The sequence below is a fragment of the Arachis hypogaea genome, chromosome 6 (genome assembly GCF_003086295.3).
Source record: "Arachis hypogaea cultivar Tifrunner chromosome 6, arahy.Tifrunner.gnm2.J5K5, whole genome shotgun sequence".
Lineage (NCBI taxonomy): Eukaryota > Viridiplantae > Streptophyta > Magnoliopsida > Fabales > Fabaceae > Arachis > Arachis hypogaea.
In genome coordinates this window covers 99,181,034-99,205,956 of record NC_092041.1, presented here as the reverse complement: position 1 = coordinate 99,205,956, position 24,923 = coordinate 99,181,034, and the positions used below count along the sequence as shown (strand labels likewise).

General features: G+C 33.8%; 2 protein-coding genes across 9 annotated transcripts; both read left to right on the top strand.

Annotated features, from left to right (window-relative positions):
• The first annotated feature begins 2,235 nt into the window (after positions 1–2,235).
• LOC112697118 (transcription factor ICE1) lies at positions 2,236–11,403 on the top strand. 7 transcript variants are annotated; one of them, XR_011862933.1, is made up of 8 exons: positions 2,236–2,812; positions 2,885–3,247; positions 5,384–6,330; positions 7,327–7,545; positions 10,165–10,250; positions 10,643–10,813; positions 11,058–11,121; positions 11,212–11,403. XR_011862933.1 is itself a non-coding variant. In XM_072198397.1 (7 exons), exons 3-7 carry the CDS (start codon positions 5,563–5,565, stop codon positions 11,220–11,222), a joined length of 1,233 nt encoding a protein of 410 aa, XP_072054498.1. In that variant the 5' UTR covers positions 2,236–2,812; positions 2,885–2,978; positions 5,534–5,562; the 3' UTR covers positions 11,223–11,403. The 7 variants fall into 7 exon arrangements, 5 of the variants coding, with proteins under 5 accessions (XP_072054498.1, XP_025605936.1, XP_072054497.1 ...); XR_003810884.2 differs by having other exon boundaries at positions 2,259–2,812; positions 2,873–2,978; positions 5,389–6,330; XM_072198397.1 differs by lacking the exon at positions 10,165–10,250 and having other exon boundaries at positions 2,885–2,978; positions 5,534–6,330.
• Positions 11,404–13,908: 2,505 nt separating this feature from the next.
• On the top strand, positions 13,909–23,929 carry LOC112697116 (aspartokinase 2, chloroplastic). Of its 2 annotated transcripts, none has more exons than XM_025750144.3 (14): positions 13,909–16,813; positions 16,980–17,523; positions 17,987–18,069; positions 18,206–18,246; positions 18,899–19,053; positions 19,172–19,321; positions 19,445–19,540; positions 19,796–19,912; positions 22,023–22,142; positions 22,240–22,332; positions 22,416–22,532; positions 22,770–22,886; positions 23,066–23,128; positions 23,526–23,929. In XM_025750144.3, the coding sequence occupies exons 2-14, from the start codon at positions 17,113–17,115 to the stop codon at positions 23,664–23,666; spliced, it is 1,704 nt and encodes a 567-aa protein (XP_025605929.1). In that variant the 5' UTR covers positions 13,909–16,813; positions 16,980–17,112; the 3' UTR covers positions 23,667–23,929. The 2 variants fall into 2 exon arrangements, with proteins under 2 accessions (XP_025605929.1, XP_025605928.1); XM_025750143.3 differs by having other exon boundaries at positions 22,758–22,886.
• Positions 23,930–24,923: the final 994 nt, after the last annotated feature.

Genomic DNA, 24,923 nt, shown 5'->3' with positions numbered 1-24,923 from the left:
ATTTAAGAAGATAAATATAATTATAAGAAATAATGAAATATAATTGCAAAAAATTAATAAAAATAAAAAATAATTGTCTCTCCTATTAAAAAAATATAAAATACATATTTAATATCTCAAGACATAATGTGTATCTCTTTATGTTTAATATGAACATAATTTTTATATTTCTATGTCGTGTTAATGTTTTTTTTTTTTTTTTTTGTGTCTTAGAAGAAATTAAAACACAGCACAAAAAATAGAAAAAACAGCAACCAACACAATTTTTGAAGGTCACATAGGAGAACTACATATAGCTCCCTCTAGGACTGTAACCATTCAACAAAATCAGTACCATCCCAAATTCCTTTCTTAGCTAACAGATTAGCCAGAGCATTAACTTCTCTTCTAACAAGATTAAATTAAACCTCCCAATTAAGACTCAATAACTCTCTAACTTTTACAAGTAAATCACTATCAATGTAAGACACCTACTAAGATTGAAGTAGGAAAAAAGTATCAATGGAACAATCGTCTTATAACTACACTCCCATGTAAGAACCAATTCCCTCCACACAGCAAAAAATTCACAACGCAAGATACTCCAAATAAAAAGAGAATCAGAGCAACCTTTTTTCCAAGAGCCATCGTTGGACCTAATCACACAACCAAAACTGATAAGGTCATTTTCGATAAAAATATTGGCATCGGAATTTACTTTCACCATTCTCGTTGGAGGAGGAGGCCAATTAACGTTAACATCTTGTGCGTGTAAATGGCTAAAATTATGTAACTCTTGAGCAAGTTTTCGAACTGTTGAAATCACAGTTATGAATCATAGAGAGATTGTAAAAGATTATGAATGAAGTATATTGTATTATTAGTCTCTTAGACTGCATTTGTTTCTAATAACAGGACAGAACAAACACTAAGAACAGGACAAGACACGGATGGATAGAGACACAAAATTTTGTGTTCTTGTATTCTGTTTGATGATAAACTAGAATAAATTATGAAAATTCAATTTATTCTCATTTTTTTTCATTTAAAAAATTTGAGATGAAAAATATAACAATAAAAAATATAATTATGAAAAATTAACAAGAATAATGAAAGAAAAAATAAAAAATAAGTTGTGTCTCTTATTAGTGTCTCAGTGTCCTTCTTGTCAGGATGGACACAAAATACACTAATTCAGTGTCTCTCCGGACACATTGTCTCTGTCCCTGTCCATGTCTCCTCTGCCAAACACAATTTTGTGTCTCAGTGGTGTTCTATTCCTGCAAACAAACACAGCCTTAGTTACATCAGAGGCTATTTATAAATATAGTCATATGGAAGACTCAAAACATTTAAAAGGTTATTATGAACTAATTTTAAATTATATATTTATTTATTTATAATTTTAATTTTATAAATTATTTTATAGAAGATAATTAAAAGTAATTTTGATTAATTGAATTTGAAATAAATTAAGTTTTTTATTCAAATTCTATAATTTTGGATTATTTTTTTATTTATTATTTAAAGTTTTAGAAATTTAATAATAATGATATTTGAAATTTTAAATTAAAATTTTATCTAATTTTTTAATTATTAAATTATTTTCTATATTTAAAGTATAAAATTAGTAGTTGTAAAATAATAAGATTTTTATATGATAATATTTTATAAATAAATATTTTAAATTTTATTAATAAAAAAATTAATTATATTGTATTATATTTTCAATTGGAATACTTAAGTGAAAATTAAATAACAATTTAATATAACAAATAACATTTAAAAATAAATTTAAGGATTCAATTAGTTTTCGAATTAAGGGCTTGTTTGGGTGAGCTTCTAAGAAAAGATCTTTTTTCGAGTTATCTTTTTTTAAAAGATCTTATAGAGAAGTAAAAGTAATTTTATGTTTGGATATCTCATGTAAAAAGGTCTTTTTATCTATCAATTATGTTTGGGTATAACAATATAAAAGTACTTTTTTGTTTATTTATTACATGAAAAACATCTTTTTTTTAAGGAAAAAAGATCTTTTAAAAAAAGATGTAAATTACAGCTTCTCAAAAAAGATCTTTTTTTGATTTTACTAGTGCTTTTACTTTTACTACTAGAAATTTGCCAAACACGTTAAAAAATAAAAAAAGATATTTTTTCATTGAAAAAAGATTTTTTTTAACAAAATAATGGCGCCAAACATGCACTAAATTTCAAAATTTTCAAATTTTTTTATGCAAGCCCTAACCCTAAAGACCCACATTTTTCCCTTTCCCAAAAATGAAACCCACACACAACACACACAACACACACAATACCCATAGTAGATGCTGAGAAAGAAAGAAAGAAAAAGGGAAAGAGAGATCGGGGACCGGGGGAAAAGAAGAAGAAAGAAAGGGATGAGAGGAGAGGGGAGCTGCGTGGAAGGGAGTAGGGGGAAGAGAGGGAGACGGCGCCGGTGGGCACCACTGCCACCGTCGCCGCCGCTGCGCCGCCAAGAGGGAGATCCGAGAGAGAGAGCGCAGAGTTGAGGAAGCAGAGAAGCCGCGCCGCCGCTGCACCACGCCTCGTCACCACCGCCGAGCCGCGCTCCGCGACGTCGCCGCGCTCCACATCGTCGCCGCCACTGTTCCGTCACGGGAGAAGGACGCGCGAAGGAAAGAGAGAAGGATCCGAGGCTGGGCTGAGGTCCAACCAGCGCGCCTTGTCGCTGTTCACGTCGCCAGCGTCGCCTTCGTCGGAACTGCCGCCGTCGCGACCAGCTTCCATCTCCGTGGAGGATGGTTGTGGATGAGAGGGGATGAAGCTGCCTCTGCCACCGGAGAACGCACTGCCGGTAAGGGTTTTAAGTTGGTTTTTCCTTTCCGTTGAGTTTCCGGGAACTTTATTGTCGCAGCATGTTGTTCAGGTCGCCGCTGCCGCTTGAGGTGGCTGCCGTGGCTGCCGCCAAACCGGTTCGGAGACTGTCGCTGTTTCAGTTCAGCCATTCTTCCTCTGTCTTGGTAAGCGTTTTTGGTTCGAGAAGCCTTTTGTCGCTGTTCTGATAATTTATGCTGGTGTTGCGACGTCGTCTGTCGTAGGGTTGTGTATCGATGCAATATTCGCGATGTTAATGGTTTTAGGAGTTAGAAACCGAGTTTGCATGTGGCGTTTGAGGCTGTTTCTGCCTCTGAGAAAGCAAGCGAAGCTGAGGTTTGTGGTTGCCGTTGGTTTCGGGCAGAGAGAAAAGAGTTCAGTTGATGTGTTTAAGTTATGGTTTCGACTAGTCTAGGTAGGGGCGATTTTCTAAACTTAATTTACTATCGAGAATTGTTTTAAGTTGATATTAGTATGAAAAATATGTTATGATTTCGTAAGTCTTATGAATTGAACTGACTTCCCTTGAATGAATGCAAACGCAAGTTTTGAATGGTTTATTGATTAATTGTAGATGTTTAGTCGGGATTTATACTTGGATGAAGGTTATTATGAATGATGATTGGGCTGTGGCTGTTTCTGATTATTGAGTTAGTAAGTTGGTTTGATTGAATACTATGTAAAATGGTTTTTTTCGTATGGCGTTTAATTTGATGTTCAAAATGAATTGGCATTTGAAATGATTCGAGATATTGGGAATGGGTTTTGTTGATCTATTGGAAAAGATTCTTAGAATTTGAAAGTGATTTGATTGATTGACAGGCGTTTGGTTTGGTTTGGTTTGGTTGGGACCCTTGAAGGGTGGCAAAAGTCCGAGTTTTAGGGGAGGTGCTGTCGAAATTTTATGAAAACTCTGAGACTTTGTTTGAAGCACTACTTGAAGAGAAAATTTGATTTAAGAATCATACTATTTTATTTTGACTTATTTCAGAATGAACTATGCTTTAAGTTTGATTTATCAATGAAAGAATTATGTTTTGAGCTTCATTGAGAAAATATTTATGTTTTGAGTTCGAACTATTAATAAAAAAGGTTATGCCTTGGATCTGATTTAGTAAGAAAAGATTTATGTTTGAGTTTGATTAAAGAACTACATTTTAAGGAATTATGATTCAAGTTTTTTAATAATTTTAAAGAACGAGATTGGTTGTCAAAGTCTCTAGACCCTGTTGTGAGGTTTAATTAATGGACGATTCCTTTGGTATTTTGAAAGAGTTTTAAATCTGAAATGGTTTTGGGGGTTTTGGAAAAGATTATAGGGAGTGATGTTGGTTTTCAAATAAAAATGAAATTGTGTTGAGCTTTGACCTGGCAAGGTTCGTGGTGGTTTACTGCTTGTCCAGTGTCGAGATGTACGTGGGGTTCGTGGTGGTATACCGCCCACATGTTTTGAATTAAGATGTTAACTCTTATTAGGTTAAATTTACTCAAGTTAAAAGTAAATATCCAATTAAAATGTGCCATGTCATAGAGGATAATTTACATGTTGTTTAAGAAAGGATTGGATAGAATTCACCTATTTTTATACGTTTAAAATTTTTCAAAAACTTGTTTATTATTCATATATTTAGAACTATTTTTGTTTGCGATGTAAATTTTCATATACTATATTTTTCAGATTACCCTAAAAGATTCCTGTTAGGCTTATATATGAGTATGAGATATCAAATATCACATAAAACTCACCAAAGAAAGAACAAATGTTTAAGCTATATAACTAATAAATATAAATAATGCAGTATTGTTTTCAATTTAAATTTTGATGCTGCTTTGATGCACTGATCATTCAGAAGAGATTTTAAATTATTATTTAATTAATTACTTTTATTTCAATAATTATTATTCAAATAATGAATAGAGAAAATATTCAGTTTGGTCCCCGAAGTTATACTCGAGTCTCAATTTAGTCCTTGAAGTTTCAATTACCCCAATTTAGTCCCTAAACTTTTTAAATTTTAATCACATTAGTTCCTGCCGTAGTTTCCGTCCCAGAGTCAATTGAAAAATTTAGAGACTAAATTGAAATATCAACGACTAAATTGAAACTCGAATGTAATTTCAGAGGTCAAATTGAGTATTTTCTCTGATAAATATAAAAGTAAGGATTCGTGCTAATAAGTATATTAAGAATATTAGTTAAGGTATTTATCATAAAAATATTGGATAATTGAAATTTTAATGTATTTATAGTGTATTTATTAAAAAATACTTAAAAAATAATAATTTAAAATTATTATATTTAACTTAATATATATATATAATTTTATATTTATTACATCTAACATTATCTAATTAATCGGATGATAATTAAAAAATATAAAATAAAATGTTATTGTGGTTGTTATTAATAATATGAATGTAAGTTATTACCATGCATAAAATTAAATATTTCTATAAAATATTATTTCCTCGTTAGGCCTTTAATTTAACCAGATAGGAATAATTAATTTGGGTTTAATAATTTTTGCTCTGCATGGATACACCACGCTAGTCCAGAGTACTGGCAGCTGTTTCCTTAGCCGTTCATTGTCTTCAGTCACACTCCACACGTCAAGCCGCATACACACTATTCATTCTTTCCTTCTTCCTTTCTGCCCCCATTCTTATATAAGCGTTGATGTTTCTCTCATACACCAAACAGAAAACATTAAAACACCACTCTCACAATCGATGGAGAGCGACACGCTTCTTCCTCACACCACCGTTTCTTGGACCGAACACAGCAATGACATTGGAATTTCCATGAATGCCCCTCTCACTTCCTTCAAATCCATACTCCAACCTCCTCCAATTACCATAAACCCCTTCCCGTTCCCACAACAACATACCGTACCCACTCTCACTACTACTGCTGATCATGACAACTTTCTGACACACCAAAACATGGACTCCTTCGCTCCAGAACACTCTTTCTTTACTCCCAAAGCCTCTTTCTTCAACAACAATCCTTTTGATAATGCCTTCGATTTGGGACCTGACACCGCTTTCTTCTTCTCCGGGAACCATTCTTCTCAAACTGGCTCGCCTGACATGAGTTCCGGTACCGAATTCCCGCCGGCGACTCGGCTGCTCCCGGCGGGGGCTACCGACGATGATCCCATGGCGCTGGGTGCTGGATTTGGTGCCTCCGCTGCGTTTGAAATGGAAGCAGTTGGTGGCTCTGGAAACGCTCTGTTTTCGAGCAGGGGAAAGGGATTGGAAGCTTTGGAAGTGAGTAATTTGAAGAGGGTGCAGGAAGTTGAAGAAGCTAGCAATGAGGGTTCAATGTGGAATTCTGAAGAGGATGATGAGAGAACTGATGAGGTGGTGGTCGAGGAGAGTGGGAAGAAGAAGAAGAAGGGGATGCCGTCCAAAAATCTTATGGCGGAGAGGCGGCGAAGGAAGAAGCTCAATGATAGGTTGTACATGCTTAGGTCTGTTGTGCCAAATATTAGCAAGGTATGAAAATCTTGTTTTGAATATATATATATTGTATGTTGTATAGTAGTAAATCCAATCACATTCGATTTCTACAAAGGTGTTTAGGATAGTGTAATCAATTCTAATTTAGGTCATGTGGATAATTTTAGTGATAACTCTTGGAGATAGCAATTTTTAGTATGTTTTGTTATTATTTGATCAACACAAACACTAAATTATTATTTTACTAATTTATGTGTATAAATTTTGAAAAACGTGGTATAAATTGTATTAATTTTTTAGTGCAAACGGTATTAATTTATATGTGTAAAATTTTAATAAATATAAGTATAAATTATATATTTTTCGTATACAAAACGTCTGAAAATATAGGTACAAATTATTACTAGTTAAATACCGGTAAAAAATAATAATATTTGTTAATTGTTAGATACGAAACATTGTTCTAATTTTAAACTCCAATTATTGTATTCAGGTGAATACCCCTAAAAAATTTTGGCTATTATTCTATTATTTCTATTTGAACCTTATTGTTAGTTCTTTTTCTTTTAAACTACTTTGGTTTAAAATTTTCCACTTCAAAATTTCCACGGTATTTTTATTCCTATCCTCACAAGGTGATTTTCCTTCTATTCCCATGATTCCATCTCCATCCCCATCTTCGGAATACACACGTTTACGTATCAATATTGTCATCTTTATGTGCCATATCATATATCATCTCTCAGCAAAACTTTCAGCTGTTAGCAATGGCAGAGCTACGTTGTAACAAAGGAGAGCGGCCTTAACATCAATCTTTTTTAAGAGTCTTATAAATAATTTTTGTTATCGGATAGAAAGACATAAAGAGTTATATATCTAATGCATGACTATAATAATGACAAGTTGTAGTAAGACCATGCACTGAATTGTTGTCATTGAATAGCCAACTAACCTAGTTAAAAAATGTATTCTGTTGATGATGTTGGAAACTTAGGAGTAATACCTGCTAATGTACTTGGATTTGTTGAATAGATGGACAGAGTTTCGATACTTGGAGATGCAATTGACTACATGAAGGAGTTACAGCAGCGGGTCAATGATCTTCAAAATGAACTGGAGTCAACTCCAACTAGCTGTTCGCCATCATCTTCCACCAGCATTCAACCTTTGACACCCACACTGCAAACCCTTCCATGCCGGGTGAAGGAAGAACTGTGTCCGATGCCAATCCCAGGAAACCAAACAGCAAAGGTAATTTTTGTTCACCTTATTATTGCAAACAATTTTGCTAGGTAACCAATTAGGGTACCAACCAATTAGTATATAGACTGCAAAAAGAAGTCCAACAATAAAAAAAAACCACAAAAAAACCACAACCGTAAATCAAAAGTAATCATAATCTCACTTTCACTACAGTAAAAACCAACCACAAAACTCTCTACTTTCTCTCATACGTCCTTTAGTCGTGGCATTTATTAGTATCACCTCCAACTGCCTCTGCCAGCGTGTCACACCATAATTGCGTCGCGTTGGCTATTACCGTCTGTCGCCATACAATAGAAAATAAAAGAAAACTATTTAAAAAAAAAGATATCATTTCAGATGTTTTTTATACTTGAATTTCGGATGTTAAATTTTAGAGGTATCGGATAACAAAACGAAACATTTCAAACATAAAAAAAGAAACATCCGAAAAACTAAGAAAAAGAAACCTCTAAAACTATTGGAAAGAATCATAAAAAATCTAAAAAGAAGAAACATCCAAAACATAAAAAGAAGAAACATCTAAGACCTATAAAAAAGATACACCCAAAAATTTAGGAAAATGAAATAAACATCCAAAACTATTAAAAAGAGTCATCCAAAACCTAAAGAAAAGAGGAGCACGGAAGTTGCTTTGAAGAAGAGACGTGGAAGAGAGAAGGGAGGCATCGTGGCGAGGGAGTTAGAGAGGGATGGTGCGCTGGGAGAGGAGTTGGATGCGGAGGGCGTGGCAACGCTGTGAGGGGAGTTGAAGGGGGATGGCGCGACGTCGTGGCAAGAGGAGTTGGATGGCTAGAGCGCGGCGGCGGGGCGAGATGAGTTGGAGGGGGGAGGGCGTGGCATCGCAGCGAGAGGAGTTGGAGGGAGAGATCGCGGCGTGAGGAGTTGGAATGGAAGGCGCATGTGTTTTGAGTGAAAACCTAGCTTTTTTGAAGTGTTTAAACAATTCCCCTAGATAACCAACAAAAGGTGCAGCCAACTTCAGCTAACTCCTGTTTGATCAGCACTTCAACGCCCATGAAGAAAAAACATCTAAATTACATGGAAAAAAACATCCAAATCACATAAAAAAAAAAAATAAAATCATTTTAAATTTATTTTCAAGGGGTTGTGGATATTTCTTTCTTTGTAATTGGATGTTTCTTTTTTTTTGTAAAAGAAACATCTACATCATAAACTCCAATACATTTCCTACTAATGGAGAAAAAAATATCCATAATCTACTAAGAACATCCAAATTATATTAAAAAGCATCTAAATTACATGAAAAAAAATCAAAAATCGCATCGGAAAAATTCAAATTACATCAAAAGAAGAAGAAGACCGACGGCGGCGAAGGACGCAATGCGATGGAGGACGACGACGACGTGTGGGAGGACGTGAAGGTGGGGGTGCGGTGTGAAGGAGGACGGCGACGCGAGGAAGGAACGGCGGAAATGAGGACGACGACAACATTTTCGACGGCGCTGCGTGGATGGTGAGGGCGACGACATGCTTGACAGCACGGGCGTGGACGCTGCTGCCTACTGGTTGTTCCCTCGCGGGTGTTTGTGGTGGTTGCCTTCCGTTGGGAGCTCTCCTGCGATGGATGATGACACAGTTACTATGGCTGACTAGTGCAAGGACAAGGCATGACGCGTAACAACTGCGATGGAGGACGCGCAGCGGAAAGGCGGCGAGGGGAGAGATGCACGCCAAGAAGGGTGTCTGATGGTGGCGCAATGGAGATATGACAACGGCGCAAAGTGTGGGAGGAGATTGACGGGAGGAGGAGCGTGAGAGAGACGACGGAAGGTGCATATATGGAGTGGTTTGTGGCTTAGGGTGATAAAACTAAATTTCTCAAATTTCAAATTTCAAATTTAGAATTAAAAGAGAGTTGGCTGAGTTGGCTTATATCATATGATCTCTTATACTTTTTTATTTTCAATTTTAAAATAAGTTTTTCTAAAAAGTTGACTGCATATAAAGCTGGTTACCTATATTTTATCTAGGTGTTTGCTATGATGCCTAAAAGATATTGTCTAATTGCTAAAATAGGTTAAATAATTAATTTTAAATTTAAAAGTATAAAAGTTAAAAAAAATTTAAATATTTAAAAGTTACTATAAAAAGTAATTTAGGTAAAAATTAGACGCCAAACAAAAGACACCATAAAATTGGCCTTTTATCTATTGCAAATTAATGTTGCTTGATAATTTTTGCATGACTTGCATCTTATAGTAACCGACCTGCCAAAATTATTCAATAGCTGAATTTTGCATAATCACGAAATTAGATTGCCAAAATCCCAAAACTATTGTGAGCTTATTATATAAATTTCAATACTTACTCTCTGCTAACATGAACTTGCAAATATATGTCTGTCTTAAAACTCCATTTTCAATACAAAGTAATAGGATAAGTATTTCCTAGTGTGGTACATGATTGCACGTAATTTGTTGAACACAACCTCATTGCAAAGTGTACTAGCTCCTAGATTGTCCAAACAAGGACTCTAAAAGAAAATAGCCTAAAAATTATTATTTGAGCACTCTAAAATAAAGCAAAATGCCTAGGGATGACGATTTGAGCATTCGACTTGATCCGACCTTTTCCATTTTGAAGGTGATGGATTTTTCAACCGTTACTTGGATTTTGGGACGAGTACAGAGAAAATGTGATGATAATTGTTTGAAATAGGACGGATACAGGTAATGGTCGCCCATCCTATATCAGTCCCAAGCATACACAAATGAATGTTTGAGATATATTATTAGATTTGATAGATTTAATTTGATAAATTTAAACTTTTTTAAGATTGCTTTCAATTAGTAATGTGATGCATTTAATTATATCTAGAATTTATATAATCTTTTTTAGCACTTTGTATTTTATTTTCATAGGCTATAGATTATATTTCAGACAATGTCATAAAAAAAAGGCCAAGTAATAAGCCTTGATGCCATGGGATGTTGAAAAAAAAGGCACATCAGTACAAACTAACACCCACTATATTTGATATGCAAATTTTATGGTCACTGAATTTGTTTGCCTGGAAATTGAAGAAACTATTTTAACTCTCAAGTGTTTCTGATAATTTTAGGTGGAAGTTAAGGTAAGGGACGGCAAAGCTGTCAACATTCACATGTTTTGTAGCCGCCGACCAGGTCTTCTGGTCTCTACAATGCAGGCTCTGGATAACTTCGGATTAGATGTTCAGCAAGCTGTTATTAGCTGCTTCAATGGTTTTGCTTTAGACATCTTCAAAGCTGAGGTATGCTTCTTTATCCATTGCCAAGCTTCACTTTCTTACTTTTTCTTTAACCTTTATGTTATATGATGCTTGGACCTAATTTTATTGTGGTGTAATGCACATTGTGTCTATTACTAATAGTGTCAATTAATCCATGTACCAACCTGGATAGTTGAAAAGGCTTGCAATTGAATTCACTGATTACTGATTTGTGGTATGTGAAGTTTGACGGTTTGTAACTGTTGTCTTTCTTGTTTCTTAACAGCAATGCAGAGAAGGGCAGGATGTGCTTCCTGAGGAAATCAAAGCAGTTCTGCTGGATTTAGCAGGTATCCATGATATGATGTGATTCAAGTTCTTAATTGGTAAATGGAATTAGAGAAATGCTAACAGTGATTGCTGTTGTAACTTGCAAGCAGGATCCAAATAAAGCATTACTAGGAAGATCAAACAGCAGACTAGCTTAATTTGAAGGTTGAAGAGTTGTCTTGTGATATCTTGTCATGACTTTTAGCAAAGCAAATGATGTCACATTATTTTTTTAAGTCATGGATTATATCTTGTTTGTTTTATTTGCCTGTTTATTTTAGTCATGGAATATTTTTCTTAAATCTTGCTTCCTCAAAATTGTGTCTGTTTAATTTTTAAAATAGACTTGCTACAGAAAGTTGTCAACGCCCTAGTTTGTTTTTAAAGGGATTTCAATCCTCACTAATTAAATAACAGTGCACCACAATGGGTAGAGCTTCCGTACTCTGCTACCATTGGTGGTCCTCGCCCAGATTCCATGTGAACGTGATCTAGTAGAGCTCCTTAAACTTTGACTGCTGTTCTCAATCATCCCTACAACCACGACGATGAATTATCAGTTTGAGACATTTGGGACTTTTGTTTAGGATTTTATTTCAATCGTAAGCTCTAGATTGAGTATTTGAATTTCATCTCTATTTCACTTAATCGTTACCTAACACACTCACTTCACAGTAGGAAGGTGGAATCCACCATGTCAGGTAAATGTGCCGAATAAGCATTTCGGTGACAGAGATCATTGGAAGGATAATTGGGATCCACTAACTAATTTAGAAGTTCTAATTGAAGCCAATAAAATTTTAGGAGTTAAATTGAATATTTGATCAAATTTTAGGGTTAAATTGAGATTTAATTCGGATTTCAATCCTCAATAATTAAATATAACAGTGCATCACAAAGGAGTAGTTGCCAAACCGGGTATCTCCCTTAGTCTAGCTACTCGATTTTTTTTGGGCACCATGATCATCCCAGAGAGAGAAGCTGATAAACCCGACGTCCAGATATTGATAACTCGTTTTCGGATCTCCTCCTCAACTTTCTTAGGTTTTTAGCATGAATGAACTATTATTTTTAACTATAAAATATTAGAGTATTAATAATTTTAAGTTTTAACAATAAAAAAATATTAACTTGATATTTATTAAAAACTGAGCTAGTTCTTTTGGTAGTTAAATCGTACATTTTTTCTTTGATTTTTTAAACCTGATAATTTTTTTACGTATATTAAATTAATTTTCATGTTTTATAATTAAAATTGTTCACACTCAAATATTTTATGATAAAAAACTTTGAGTGATCGACTTACCTTAGAGAGACGACAAAGAGAAGATCACTTGCATATTTGGTGTTAGTTCTTGGCAGTTGCCAGGTATGTTGCTTCCACCCAAAAAGATCTTTAGGTTTAGTAGTAGGTAATTACTTCAATGAAGATGTCAAAAACATATTCTCATAATGATTTTTATTTAAAAAATGTAATTTATTTGTATAACCATACTTTAAACAAAAATAATATTTTTATAACATATAAAAATTAAGTACTATAATTTATCATCCAATAATCAAAATAAAATATTTTCACATAATAACAATCATAAAATCTTCCTTTGGAGCAATGTTTTGAAAATGGGATCGGACCGATCAGTTCGACCGGTCCAACCGTAAACCGACAGTAATTATGGTCCAATTTGTTCTTTAAAATCGTTTCTCTAAAAATCGGAGAAGAACCGTCGAGCGGGCCGGTTTTTGGCCGGTTGAACCGGACAGAGAACCGACCAGTTTAAAAGAAACGCGCGATTTTTGGCCAAATTTGCTTACTTTCACTCTTGGACTTGGTTCTAAAGCTCCTTCTTTTCTTTCTCCCTTTCTCCCTCCGTTTCTTTTATTCACAGAAACTCAGCAAAAAAACCCTAGCACTGTAAGCCTACACCACCACCGCCGCAAGGAGTGGCATACTGCCGCCGTCCGTCCGTCTATCTAGCTTCCCTCGTGCTCCAAGTCTTCAACCCCCGTTCGCTGTCACCGATCGCAGCTGCTTCCTCGAGCTCGGCGTCCGTCGTCTTTGTCTGCTCAGCCGCGCTTCCGCCGCCGTTGGTTGCCGTTAACGTTCGCGCCTTCGTTCAGCCGTCGTCGTCATTCGCGTTCTTCGCCGTTCAAGTTTGCTCGGCGTTCACCGTTCGCGTTCACTCGCCGTTCACCGTTCGGGTTCGCGTTCGTCCGGAAGCCACGTTGCCCTGCTTCAAACTCTGCGACCAACCCGTGCGCTCCACCTAGCCGTCGAACTGCTCTCTTTTGTCGCCGCCGTGAGTTCCCTAAACCCACCACCAGACAATACACTCACACAACACCAATACTCTGCTTGAAACTCTGCAACTTCTTATTTCTATTATAATAAGTAACTATTTGATTTGGCAGTGGTTTGGATTTTTTTCATAGACTGAATTAAAGTATACAAGAGTTATGTTCTCTTCTCTCTATCACATTGATACTAAGCTTTGAATTCTCTTATTTCGTTTCAAGTTTACCGCACTCAACATGTTTGATGAAATGCTTTAACCATATTTCGGATTGGTTTTATCATTTCTAGCTTTTAAAAACTTAGTAAGTTGATTGCATGTGAAATTAGAATAATTGGATCTTAGTAATTAGGAAATTTTAGCTGCATAAATAGCATCTTTGTAGAAAACATATTAGCATGATGATTCCACTTGCATTAGTGTTCCTCTGGTAAATTTTAACTGTTAGTGTGAACTTGTTAATTTGCTAATTGTTCTTGTGTTGTTGTTCTGTTGTTCTTCTGTTATTTTTATTTTTTATTTTTTTGTTTTGATTTTCTGTTCTTGAACCTGTTAAGTTGATAATTTGCTAAATTGTTGGGCTGCTGTTGTTTTAATTTGCTAAATTGTTAGGTTTCTGTGATTTAATTTGTTGGATTTTCTATTTAGGTCTTGTTCTTGTTTATTTGCTAAATTGTTGTGTATCTATTGTTGTCTTTGAGATTCTTGCTGGATACTGGTGATCATTGATTTATTATATGCTTCATGTTTTCATTGTTTTCTTTTTCTGAAGGAAAAAAAATTCTGTTTTCATTGTTTTGTTGATTGTTTGTTTTGTTTCAGAAATTATTTTTTTTGTGATCAATGCTCAAACTCTAAATGCTGTTCTGTTGGTTTTGCAGCGTTTGTTTTGTTTCAGAAATCAATTTTTTGTTATCAATGCTCAAACTCTGAATGTTGTTCTTCTGTATTTGTTTTGTTTCATAAATCAATATTTTGTGATCAATGCTCAAACTCTGAATGTTGTTCTGCTGTTTTTGTTGTTTCAGAAATTAATTTTTTGTGATTAATGCTCATACTCTGAAAGTTGTTCTGTTTTGTTTTAAGGCTGAGTTTAGAAGAGGTGATTGATTTTTGAGTGTTGTTTTGTTTTTGTTTTAAAGCTGTGTGTTGTGTTCAACTTTCATTTTATAGGAAATTCTTTGAGGTATATAAGAATTAAGAAGGAAGACTATTTTAACGGTATTATTTTGTTGATTCTGGTATGCTACAAACTTGAACATAGAATTGAAGAGAGAAACCCTTTATTATTTTATCATTGGCCTATTTTTGGCATTGCATATCATTGTAGTTTGTTTATTCATAGAACTAGTTGTTTATGATCCCCTTTTGAAGTAAAAAATGCAGGAGAAGAGTGTTTAGAACTCGTTGTTTTATTCATTGAGTTTTTATAGAATCATGTGTTTATTATAAAACGGTTTTTTTCGGTTGAATTACGGTTAAACCGGTTGAACTAATAAACTAATGAATCAGTACTAGAATGGTTTGATGACCGGTTCGGTTTTCTGAACCTTGGTTTGGAGTAATCACCTATTATATTATCCTTCGCCATCATGGTTGTTTTACACTTTTACTTGAAGTGTCTCTTAAAAAAACAGTATTCACTTTTTTTTATTGAAATAAAATATGAAGATTGTACAAAGATATAATTCAAGACAAGACATTATTTCATAGTGTGTGTATGATATTTTCTGTAAACAGTAAAAATAATAAGTAAAATCGAAAAAATTGAGATATTTAACTGTATAAATTTTATTTGAGAGTTTTTATGCGTTATTAAAAGGTTAGGTATAAAATTTGAAAAAGTAATTATTACGAGTTTTAATTTATCCTTTAATTGTCTTCTTAATATTTAAAAGATTAACAAATTCAAATATATATTATTTTAAAAATAAAACTATAAAAGTATATTTTTTTTATTAAAATTTATTAGAATTGAGTGTATTTAATTTGACATTCAAAGTTAACTTAGGAGGTGAGAATAGTTTTACTCATATAAATATCATATGATCATAAATTACTGTATCCCTTCATAAACCTGTATTTCACTAGGTATATTTAAAAAAAAAAAGTGGCATCAATTCTTATATTTTATTTTATCTTTTAGAATTTTGATTTCTTAAGAAAGGTCTTTAGAAATTCTTATATTCATTTTGGAGGAAGAGTGATTATTCCTATGTATTAATTTCTTACCACAAAAAAATATTATACTTCAAGAAGAGAGTAAAAGGTATAAAAAAATATTATACTTCAAGAAGAGAGTAAAAGGTATAAAAAAATATTACTGAATAGTTATCAAACCATTTGAAGTATTTTATACACTTTTTAATTTAGATATGGAAGGGAGAATGGTGTAGGATGCAGTTATGGAGTGTATGGGTGTTTTATGCAATTGTGGTATTAAGAGCAAATTGGACCTTTCGATTTATGTTTAAAAAATTAAAAAAATTTGCATTATATAAATCGGACCGTCCTGATTTGTGTTTATCCGATTTTTGTTTTCAAAATAAAAAAATAAAAGTACAAATTAGACTCTCCGATTTTTCCTTCCAGAACGATTTGTGTTCTTTATTTTTTTAATAAAGAAATTGGACAATCCATTTTCTTTGTTTTATAATTCAGAAAAAACTTCCTACATTCATGTCTAGTACCACCCATTTTCATAACAATGTACAACACCCATAGAATTTACATATCCAAAAAAATAGCCTATTTTATACTCCTAAAAAAAATGATAAATCACTCAAGTGCCAATCAAATTTTAAAAAAATTAAGAAATAATTTGCCTAAAAAGTAACTTAATATTAGAGAGTAAAAAAATGATTTTCTCAATACATTGAACTTATGAAAATTTAAAAAAATTAATATTTATTTTATAATTTTTTATAAAACTTCTCTTTAATAATATCTTTAAATAATGCTCATACAAACACTTATTGGCATGACGTTTTAAGAAAAAAAATCCAAGTTAAATGATGGACCATTGTTACATGGCAACATTTGTGTGGATACTTAGAGCGGTCCATGACAACACCACGATTAATATTTAATAATTTAATAATTAATATAGTAATGAAATGAAATATATGATTTGGACAGAGAGAGGAAGAGAGAGTGAGTGTAAGAGAGAGAGAGAAAGTGCGGAGGGACGCCGCTGTTTCCATCCCATTCCCCACTTATTTTTCCCTCGCCATCACTTCACAACTTGACACACCTCAGTCAAAGCCGCCACCGCACACTCACCACTCACCTTTTTTCCTCCCTCTTCTCAGGGCCCCCAACGAAACGACAGTGTTTCAAAACCCTAACCTCTCATTTATCTTCTAACACACTCCAATAACTCCATTCTCACCCTCTCAACAGAGCTCCTTCATACAAGGTATCTATAAATTCCTAGAATCTTTCCCAAACTTTTTCTGTTAATGCGAAAAGAGTTTCTTTCGAGGAAAAAACGAAAATGATTTCTTCTGCATTATATTTCGTTAAACTTCAATTGATTGTGTTCTGTTATTGTAACTGAATTGAGTCATGGTTAATTCTTGCAGATCGAGCATTAAAGAGATGAAGCATTATTTGGCGGCTAACTATTGAATAACTTAAAGCATTATTGATATTTATTTTTCTTGATTTCATTTTCCAATTTAGTAAATTTGCTGAAATAACTTATTGTTAATAATCATGACAAGCGCTATGAACCTATGCGGTCGTTATAACGGCACATTCGCTGCGGCTTCTGTGAAAGCATCTCATTGCCAATCTCACTTGTTGCTGTGTCGAATTGGATTCGCGGCGTCTGTAGCTGCGGCAGTTCCAATTTCGTGCTGTGGCGCAAGGAGAGGTTCTGGCAATAGGCCTGCATTTACTGTGAGCTGTTGCAAGGCAGCAACAGGGAGAGATGTTTTGGTTGAGGAGAACGACGTCGTTTCGGAAACAGAGAGGAGTTACACTTGTGTCATGAAGTTTGGTGGCTCCTCGGTTGCCAGTGCTGAGAGGATGAGAGAAGTTGCCAACCTCATAATTAGTTTTCCAGAGGAGAGGCCTGTGATTGTTCTATCTGCAATGGGAAAGACAACTAACTTGCTTTTATTGGTATTTTCTATTCCCTTTTCTTTTTTTGAAAAATCTTTATGGTAATCATGAACATGAAGCACTGATGAGTCTAACTTACATCTTTTAATTATTATTTGAATTTATGTTTATATTACTAAAACAAGAGTGGTACGGCAATAATTAGATGGAGTTAGTATGTTATCTTATTTATGATAAATCAACTATTAATGTTGACTTGTGTTTGTGAAGCATTGATCTCTTTGTTCTAAGTTAGGAGGATTTGTATGTTTTATATAAATGTTTTAATTATGGTAATATGATGTATTGAGTCTTGGTGATCTAGGGTTTTATATAGTTTAGAATTTTCCTTATCTGATGTTGAGCTCTGTCTGATATCTTTTGATCCATGTAGCTGACCTGTTGTTGTTTGTTGTCATTGTTGTTGATGATGATGTTGAGTTCTATCTGTGTTGTAAACCTTATACTTTTTATGTTTGGTTAGGCTGGAGAAAAAGCTGTAAGTTGCGGTGTTTCTAATGTTGATAACATTGAGGAGCTTAGCACTATAAAAGATCTGCATCTCAGGTAAGGGAAATTGATTTACTCAATGCTTTTTCCAAATCTAACTAGAATTTTGAGAAAAAAATAAAAAATAAACAATAAAAAATATGTTTAAATTGACTACTACTTTCTCATTGGTATTCTGTATTTATTTACTCAGGACTGTGGATGAGCTCGGAGTAGACAGAAATGTTATTGCAAGTGAGCTACTTTCCAAACTAGATTAATCGTTGATTTGGTTGTATTCGATACTACTTATTTTATTAAACCCTCTTACAAGATCAAATTTCACTGATGATTCGGTGCTGCATTTATGTGCGATTCTAATGTGCTTATGGGTGTCAATCATGTATTTAAATAAAAGAGTTTATTTACAATACATGCTTTTATACTAGTTACTGCTTGTTTAGATATATAATTTTGTTTTTTGGTTTATGTTTTGGGAATTATGATATTGACATTCAATGCTTTATGAAGGTGTTGGCTAATTTAAAGGGCTTTATCTAGCACGATTGCTTTTGATAATAACTCTGCCAAGAAATTTGTGAGGCAAATGGTGGTGGTACCAATTGGCATCATGGATTGGCCATTGCATGAGTAACTTGGCATAGATTTGCATACTGGTTTTCTTTTATTGCATTGAAGCCATAAAGATCATCATTGTAACAGGAAAAAGGAAAAACCATAGTTTGAGCTTGTTACATCTATACGAAATTTTTATTTTATTACATCTACTTGTGTATTGAACTAATTGTGCCATTTACTTTCTTTCTTCTTAGTATCTTTGCTCAAGAAATTTTCATGTTTGAACTTGAATTTTTGCTGACTTGATATGTTATGTGGAAACTTCCAGAGCATCTTGAAGAATTGGAACAACTTTTGAAGGGAGTGGCTATGATGAAAGAGTTAACTCGACGGACTCAAGACTATTTAGTTTCATTTGGAGAGTGCATGTCCACTAGGATCTTTGCTGCATATCTTAATAAATTGGGTATTAAGGCCCGCCAAGTATGTTCTCCTTAATTGCAACTCATAAAGTTACTTCTGAAATGCTAATGTTGACTGTCCAACTATAGATCCATTTCATTGTAATTTGTTGATGAATGCTAATTTAATGGTTCAACAGTATGATGCCTTTGAGATGGGAATTATAACAACTGATGACTTCACAAATGCGGACATTTTGGAAGCAACTTACCCTGCTGTTGCAAAGAGGTTACATGGTGATTGGGTCTCGGATCCCGCAATTCCAATTGTTACGGGCTTCCTTGGAAAGGTTTTTGTGATGCCTTTCATTTTTATGTTTTTTCATCCTCTCTTTTGGTATGATAGTTTTTGGCATCGATACAATGGTTTGTAAAATTGGAAATGCAATTTGTCATTTGTATTTTTCTTGTAGGCCCGGAAATCATGTGCAGTTACAACATTGGGTAGAGGGGGTAGTGACTTGACAGCTACAACAATTGGGAGAGCACTTGGGTTGCCAGAAATCCAGGTTTGTAATAAAAACTTCTGCATGTCAAAAGTGCGTTAGTGCCCTTAATTTATACATTCAAGGAGCTGTTGAGTTTACATTTTAATAATAATTGTTTATAGGAAATGCAAGTGTCTGTTTTTTTCTTGATAATGTAAAATACTAACAGGAATTACTGCATATTTTTACGAGTGAGAGAGTACATGAGTTTATTTTGCCCATTTATGATTGAATTGAGATAGAAAGGAAACAGATAATGTGGAGTTCTTTAAACAGGTATGGAAAGATGTTGATGGCGTTCTAACCTCGGATCCAAATATATGCCCACAAGCTGAACCGGTTCCATGTTTGACATTTGACGAGGCTGCTGAACTTGCATATTTTGGTGCTCAGGTATTGTTATATTCACCTACTTTGTTCTGTTGACAATATGCTATTTACCATTTCTCTCATTGCTATAAAACATTTATGGATTCTATTTAGTGTTCTTGGTTCTGTTTGGGGTTTAATCACATTTCTCATTGTTGTCATAAAAATCATGAGAAATTTTATTTTGTAAAATTTTATATTTGTATACTTCGCTAGGTTTAGATATAACAAGATTCATGATAGAACATTGTGGTTTTGACTGGCCCACATATCCTCCCCAATCTAGTGGAATAGGGTTTTGTAGTTGTAGTAGAATTATATTTGCTAAACTAAGACAGCTTAGTTACATATAGGTCGGTTATTGTCGTTGTTTGTATATTTTTACTATTTGACATGATAAATCTTGTGATGTATTATGTAACTTCGCTAAGCTTGATTAGAGTAGAAATTTAATTCTACTAGTGTACAACTACGGGGTACAATGTCCTTAAAATGGAGAAACTATGGAGGAGGACCAATATACTAAAATAAATGCAACAATGTCGTTCAATCTCTCTACATATCAGAAAGAGATTCTATCTTCAAACTAACATGAAGAGACAGCAGATAACACCATAAATGCATTCTTTGCCATAATTCTTGTCGGGGGTATAGGAACAAACTAGAAGATGCAGTCGTTCTGCTTAGTCCCAACTCCCAATACCCAAGAACCACATAACACAAGCAGCAACTTCTTTGAGTCTTTCTATGGCAAAACCTTTGGAAGGTATTGGCAGATATTCAGAATCTTTCTTCTTAGCACAACCTTTGAAATGTATTGGAAGGACCTGATCCAAGGGGAAAATAAGATACCAAATTTTCACTAAGAACTTAAAGCAATATATTATGAAACTAAAGTAGCTTCCATAATGTAAGCTAACTTGGCCATTATTTGGAGTTAGACTTCCACATTTTATTAAGAACTGTGGGGTCCTGTGGTTCTTCTGCATTAATAGTGCAATGAAGTTTTAACCTACAAATCCTGGGGCTTTGTTTTGTTGTTATACCAAATTTTCACTGGAGTATAAATTGGATGACATTGTTGTGAAATTTGGTGAACTTATAGGACTTGCAAAATAATTAAACCATAATGAAATAAGTAAATAAAATATCTTATAGATAAACTTTTCTTTAATTTAAATTTTATAATCATTTCTTCAAAAAGTTATCTTTTATCAAATTCAGATTTTTGAAATAACTTTTCTATAAAAATTCTTATCTGTTTCAAATTCATATTTGACTTCCCAGATCATTTGATTTCCTTGTCTTCTTGAGTAAAGGTAGTCTTGCTTTGCATCTATATTCTATACATCATATGTATGCATATACAGTATGCTGTCTCCTGTGCCACAACACTTGTGCCTTCTGCCTTCTCTCTGATGTCTTTGTCAGACCTTCTTCCCCTTCTACCTCTTCCTCTATAAGTGGTGCATAAATGCCAAACTTCTTTCTTTCATAAAGATGTTATATCTTCCCTTTCTCCTTTTCCCCTCATCTTTTGGCAATAACTTGGGGAAGAGTCAAAAGATTTCTTTATCTTCCTCTGGGTTTGATATCCATCTTGCGTCACTAGATACCTGTTCCATGGCATAGTCCATATAACTCATTCAGCTTTGCTTAGCTTCTTGTTGAAGAACTATTAATAAGCATCAGTTGTACAATGGTTCTATGATATGTCTGAAATTTGTAACTGAGGTCTCTATGCAAGGTATGTCATCAGTTATCACCTCTAAGAACTATCCTGAACAGCAGGATTAGAAGAAAAACATAAGTATAGACTGCATAGTTCTTATTATGTGTAGCTAATTTTGAATGAGAACATAACAGTGTATTATTGTTGTAACTGCCTGGTATTCCTTGGTTAAAAAGGGAGGGGGAGAGAGACAGGGGGGACTTGCCCGCTGCCAAAAGAGAAGAGCCGGGGGGGGGGGGGGGGAGGGGGCGGGTTTGGTTTACACGTCATATCTTTATTGGAGAATGCGATTACCTAAAGAACTTTTTCGGAGTTTTTGCCTGCACAATTATGAAAAATAATTTATATGACTTCGCTTTGGGATATTGGAATAAGCTTGTTGGAAATATTTGTGATTTGCAGGTCTTACATCCGCAGTCTATGAGACCTGCTAGAGAAGGTGATATTCCAGTAAGGGTTAAAAATTCTTACAACCCCAAAGCTCCGGGTACTCTCATCACTAAAGCAAGAGATATGAGCAAGGTTTGTGGAACATCTATACCTGAATAAATTATAAATACTATCATCTTAAGGATGACTTTGTACAACTATAGTTAAGTTTTACTTTGTCCACCTACAGGCAGTCTTAACTAGCATTGTTTTGAAACGTAATGTGACCATGTTGGATATTGTTAGCACTCGCATGCTTGGTCAGTATGGGTTCCTTGCTAAGGTGAGAAAGCTAAAGCCTGCAGATCTGTCCTTTTATGTGATGAATACCTTCCTTCCTGTCTTCATATTTCTATATTTATGCAGGTGTTTTCAACCTTTGAAGACCTGGGCATATCTGTTGATGTTGTAGCTACAAGTGAAGTCAGTATTTCTTTGACGTTGGACCCGTCAAAGCTTTGGAGCAGAGAACTAATTCAACAGGTGAGACATAGTGATGATCATCTCCATATCCTGTTGTTAAGTTACTTCCAATATTGTTGGTGTTACGGTGTTTAATAACTTTTTCCTCATGGTGTCATTTGACCACCTAACATACGCTACTTAGTGAGACAAGACTTGAATTATGTTGTATTTTACACCTATTGAAATATCCTTTCTCTGCCATTTTTGTATACCAGCCTTTGCGTAATTCTAATTGATTGTCAGTCCCTTAAGCAGGAACTAGACTATGTTGTTGAAGAGCTGGAAAAAATTGCTGTGGTGAATCTCCTACAAAATAGATCCATAATCTCTCTCATTGGAAACGTTCAGAAATCATCACTAATATTGGAGAAGGTTCTGTGTTATAATTATCCAACTTAATTGTGTTCCAAGAATTGTTGTTTTGTTTTGATCCTGAGTTTCATTTTGTAATATCACTATCTCGGTCCTTCCACGTGAGCAGTCTCAAACTTATTTACAGTAGTAAGTTAATTTTTCACTTTCCTTTATTACTGATTTGCCTTTTATTGTAGGCCTTCCGTGTTCTTCGAACCCTTGGCGTCAATGTTCAAATGATCTCTCAGGGTGCATCTAAGGTATCCCTACCTTAAGAAAATGGTTTTTGTGTCCTTTTGACCCGTCTTTAGTGATCTAGAAATCATCAACCTTGTACATTTTGCATGCATATATAATCTTAGTTGGCATGAAATGGTGTTGACCAAACGTATTATGTCTTCAAGTGGATAGCATGACATGCACCAATGTTTTTTGGCTTTGTAGCATGGTGCTTTGTCATACTCAAGCTATGATTTACATATGTAAAAAGTTATAACAGTATTCTAAATTCCTTTATTTATGTTCATACACACACATGGGGGAGGTGTAAGGGGTTTCTATAAACCCCTTCCAGCTTTAGCTGGTTCTTGAACCTGGATACACTTATTTTCAAGCGCAATATCTAACTTCATTCTCAAATGTTTTGTTTCCCTGCAGGTGAATATCTCGTTAATAGTAAATGACAGTGAAGCAGAACAGTGTGTAAGGGCTCTCCACAAAACCTTCTTTGATAGTGAGCCTTCCCAGTTAGAAAATGAATGCATACAAGGGAATGGCTCTCATCCTGCAATATCATAGGGGAATAGCATACTTAAACGAGCAGCATATACGGGAATGGTTCTGTTCCTGTATAATATATGGGATTACTCCCAAATTTTGTTTGGATGAATTGGGCACGTTTGGTTTAGGATTTTTGGCGACTATTTTTTAGAAGCAGAAGATAAAGCAAGAGGAGCGTTAAGTTATTTTGTACTTTGATATTATTGTATTGTATGAGTACTTTTTATTAAATTTTGAACGTTAAATTGTTTGGTTGTAATAAATATAGTAGTAGTTTTTCACTTTTTCTCATAAAAATACAATTAAGTATATGGAGTGAGAGATATAGAGAGTGTGAAAATGAGTGTAAAGGGAGGGACATTTTTAAAAACTTTTCAAAGATAAAATTGTAATTGAGAACAAAGAAGTGGTTACAAAATTTAGGCAGCATTATATATATGTATACATATTTTTTCCTTGTAGGAAAAGCAATCCTTTATTTGCTTCTAAGAAATAAAAAATAAAAATAAAATTGTGATAACAAAAAAAAAAGATAGGGTTATTACGTGTTTTTACATTTTCTTTTATTCAAATGATAAAAAGCTAGAAATGTATTCAATAATAACCAATGAATACAAACTATCGAATTCGGGAATTAACATCAGAAGTGGGGATCAAGTGAATTTTAATTGAAAAGAGAACAGATACAGCTTAGAATGGAAAGGAAGCAGCAACACCAATCACTTCCGGTAGCTTAAAATTCTTATAAATATATGCAGATAAAGAAATGTTAGGCCATCTTAGTCTAATAATTTTATTCTATATTTTTAAATATTGATCACTAATTAATAGTTAAAAATAATAAATTTTAATAGTCTTTTAGTATTTTTTGTATGTAACTTTTATTATTGATTTTAGTGATTATGCGTTAGTAGTATAAACTAGCTTTACATTATCACTTGAAAAAAATCTTGTAAAAAAATGTATTGATTAGATGCTCGCATACAATTTTTAGCATAACAGTGTTTATAAGTTAAATTCATTTTATGAATAGTTAATTTTAATAATAATTATGAATAGCAACTTTTTGTTGGCAAGGATCATTAAATAACTGTAAAATAAAAAAATTCATAAAATGGATTTAATTTATAAAATATACCTTTCTTTCCCTACAAAATTAAAATAACATATACTTTAATTTATTTTATCAAATATCTATTAATAATAATTATAATTACATAAAAATTAGTTATAATTATATAATTAATTTAAATAATAATAATAATAGTAAAATAT

Bases quoted from the DNA above. Each gene is read 5' to 3' on its own strand.
- LOC112697118 (XM_025750145.3), top strand. From the start codon at position 2,874: ATGTTGTTCAGGTCGCCGCTGCCGCTTGAGGTGGCTGCCGTGGCTGCC. The intron at 2,979-5,388 runs GTAAGCGTTTTT...ACGCTAGTCCAG, and splicing joins GCCATTCTTCCTCTGTCTTG to AGTACTGGCAGCTGTTTCCT. The intron at 10,814-11,057 runs GTATGCTTCTTT...GTTTCTTAACAG, and splicing joins TAGACATCTTCAAAGCTGAG to CAATGCAGAGAAGGGCAGGA.
- LOC112697116 (XM_025750143.3), top strand. From the start codon at position 17,113: ATGACAAGCGCTATGAACCTATGCGGTCGTTATAACGGCACATTCGCT. The intron at 19,054-19,171 runs GTATGTTCTCCT...ATGGTTCAACAG, and splicing joins TGGGTATTAAGGCCCGCCAA to TATGATGCCTTTGAGATGGG. The intron at 22,333-22,415 runs GTGAGAAAGCTA...ATATTTATGCAG, and splicing joins AGTATGGGTTCCTTGCTAAG to GTGTTTTCAACCTTTGAAGA.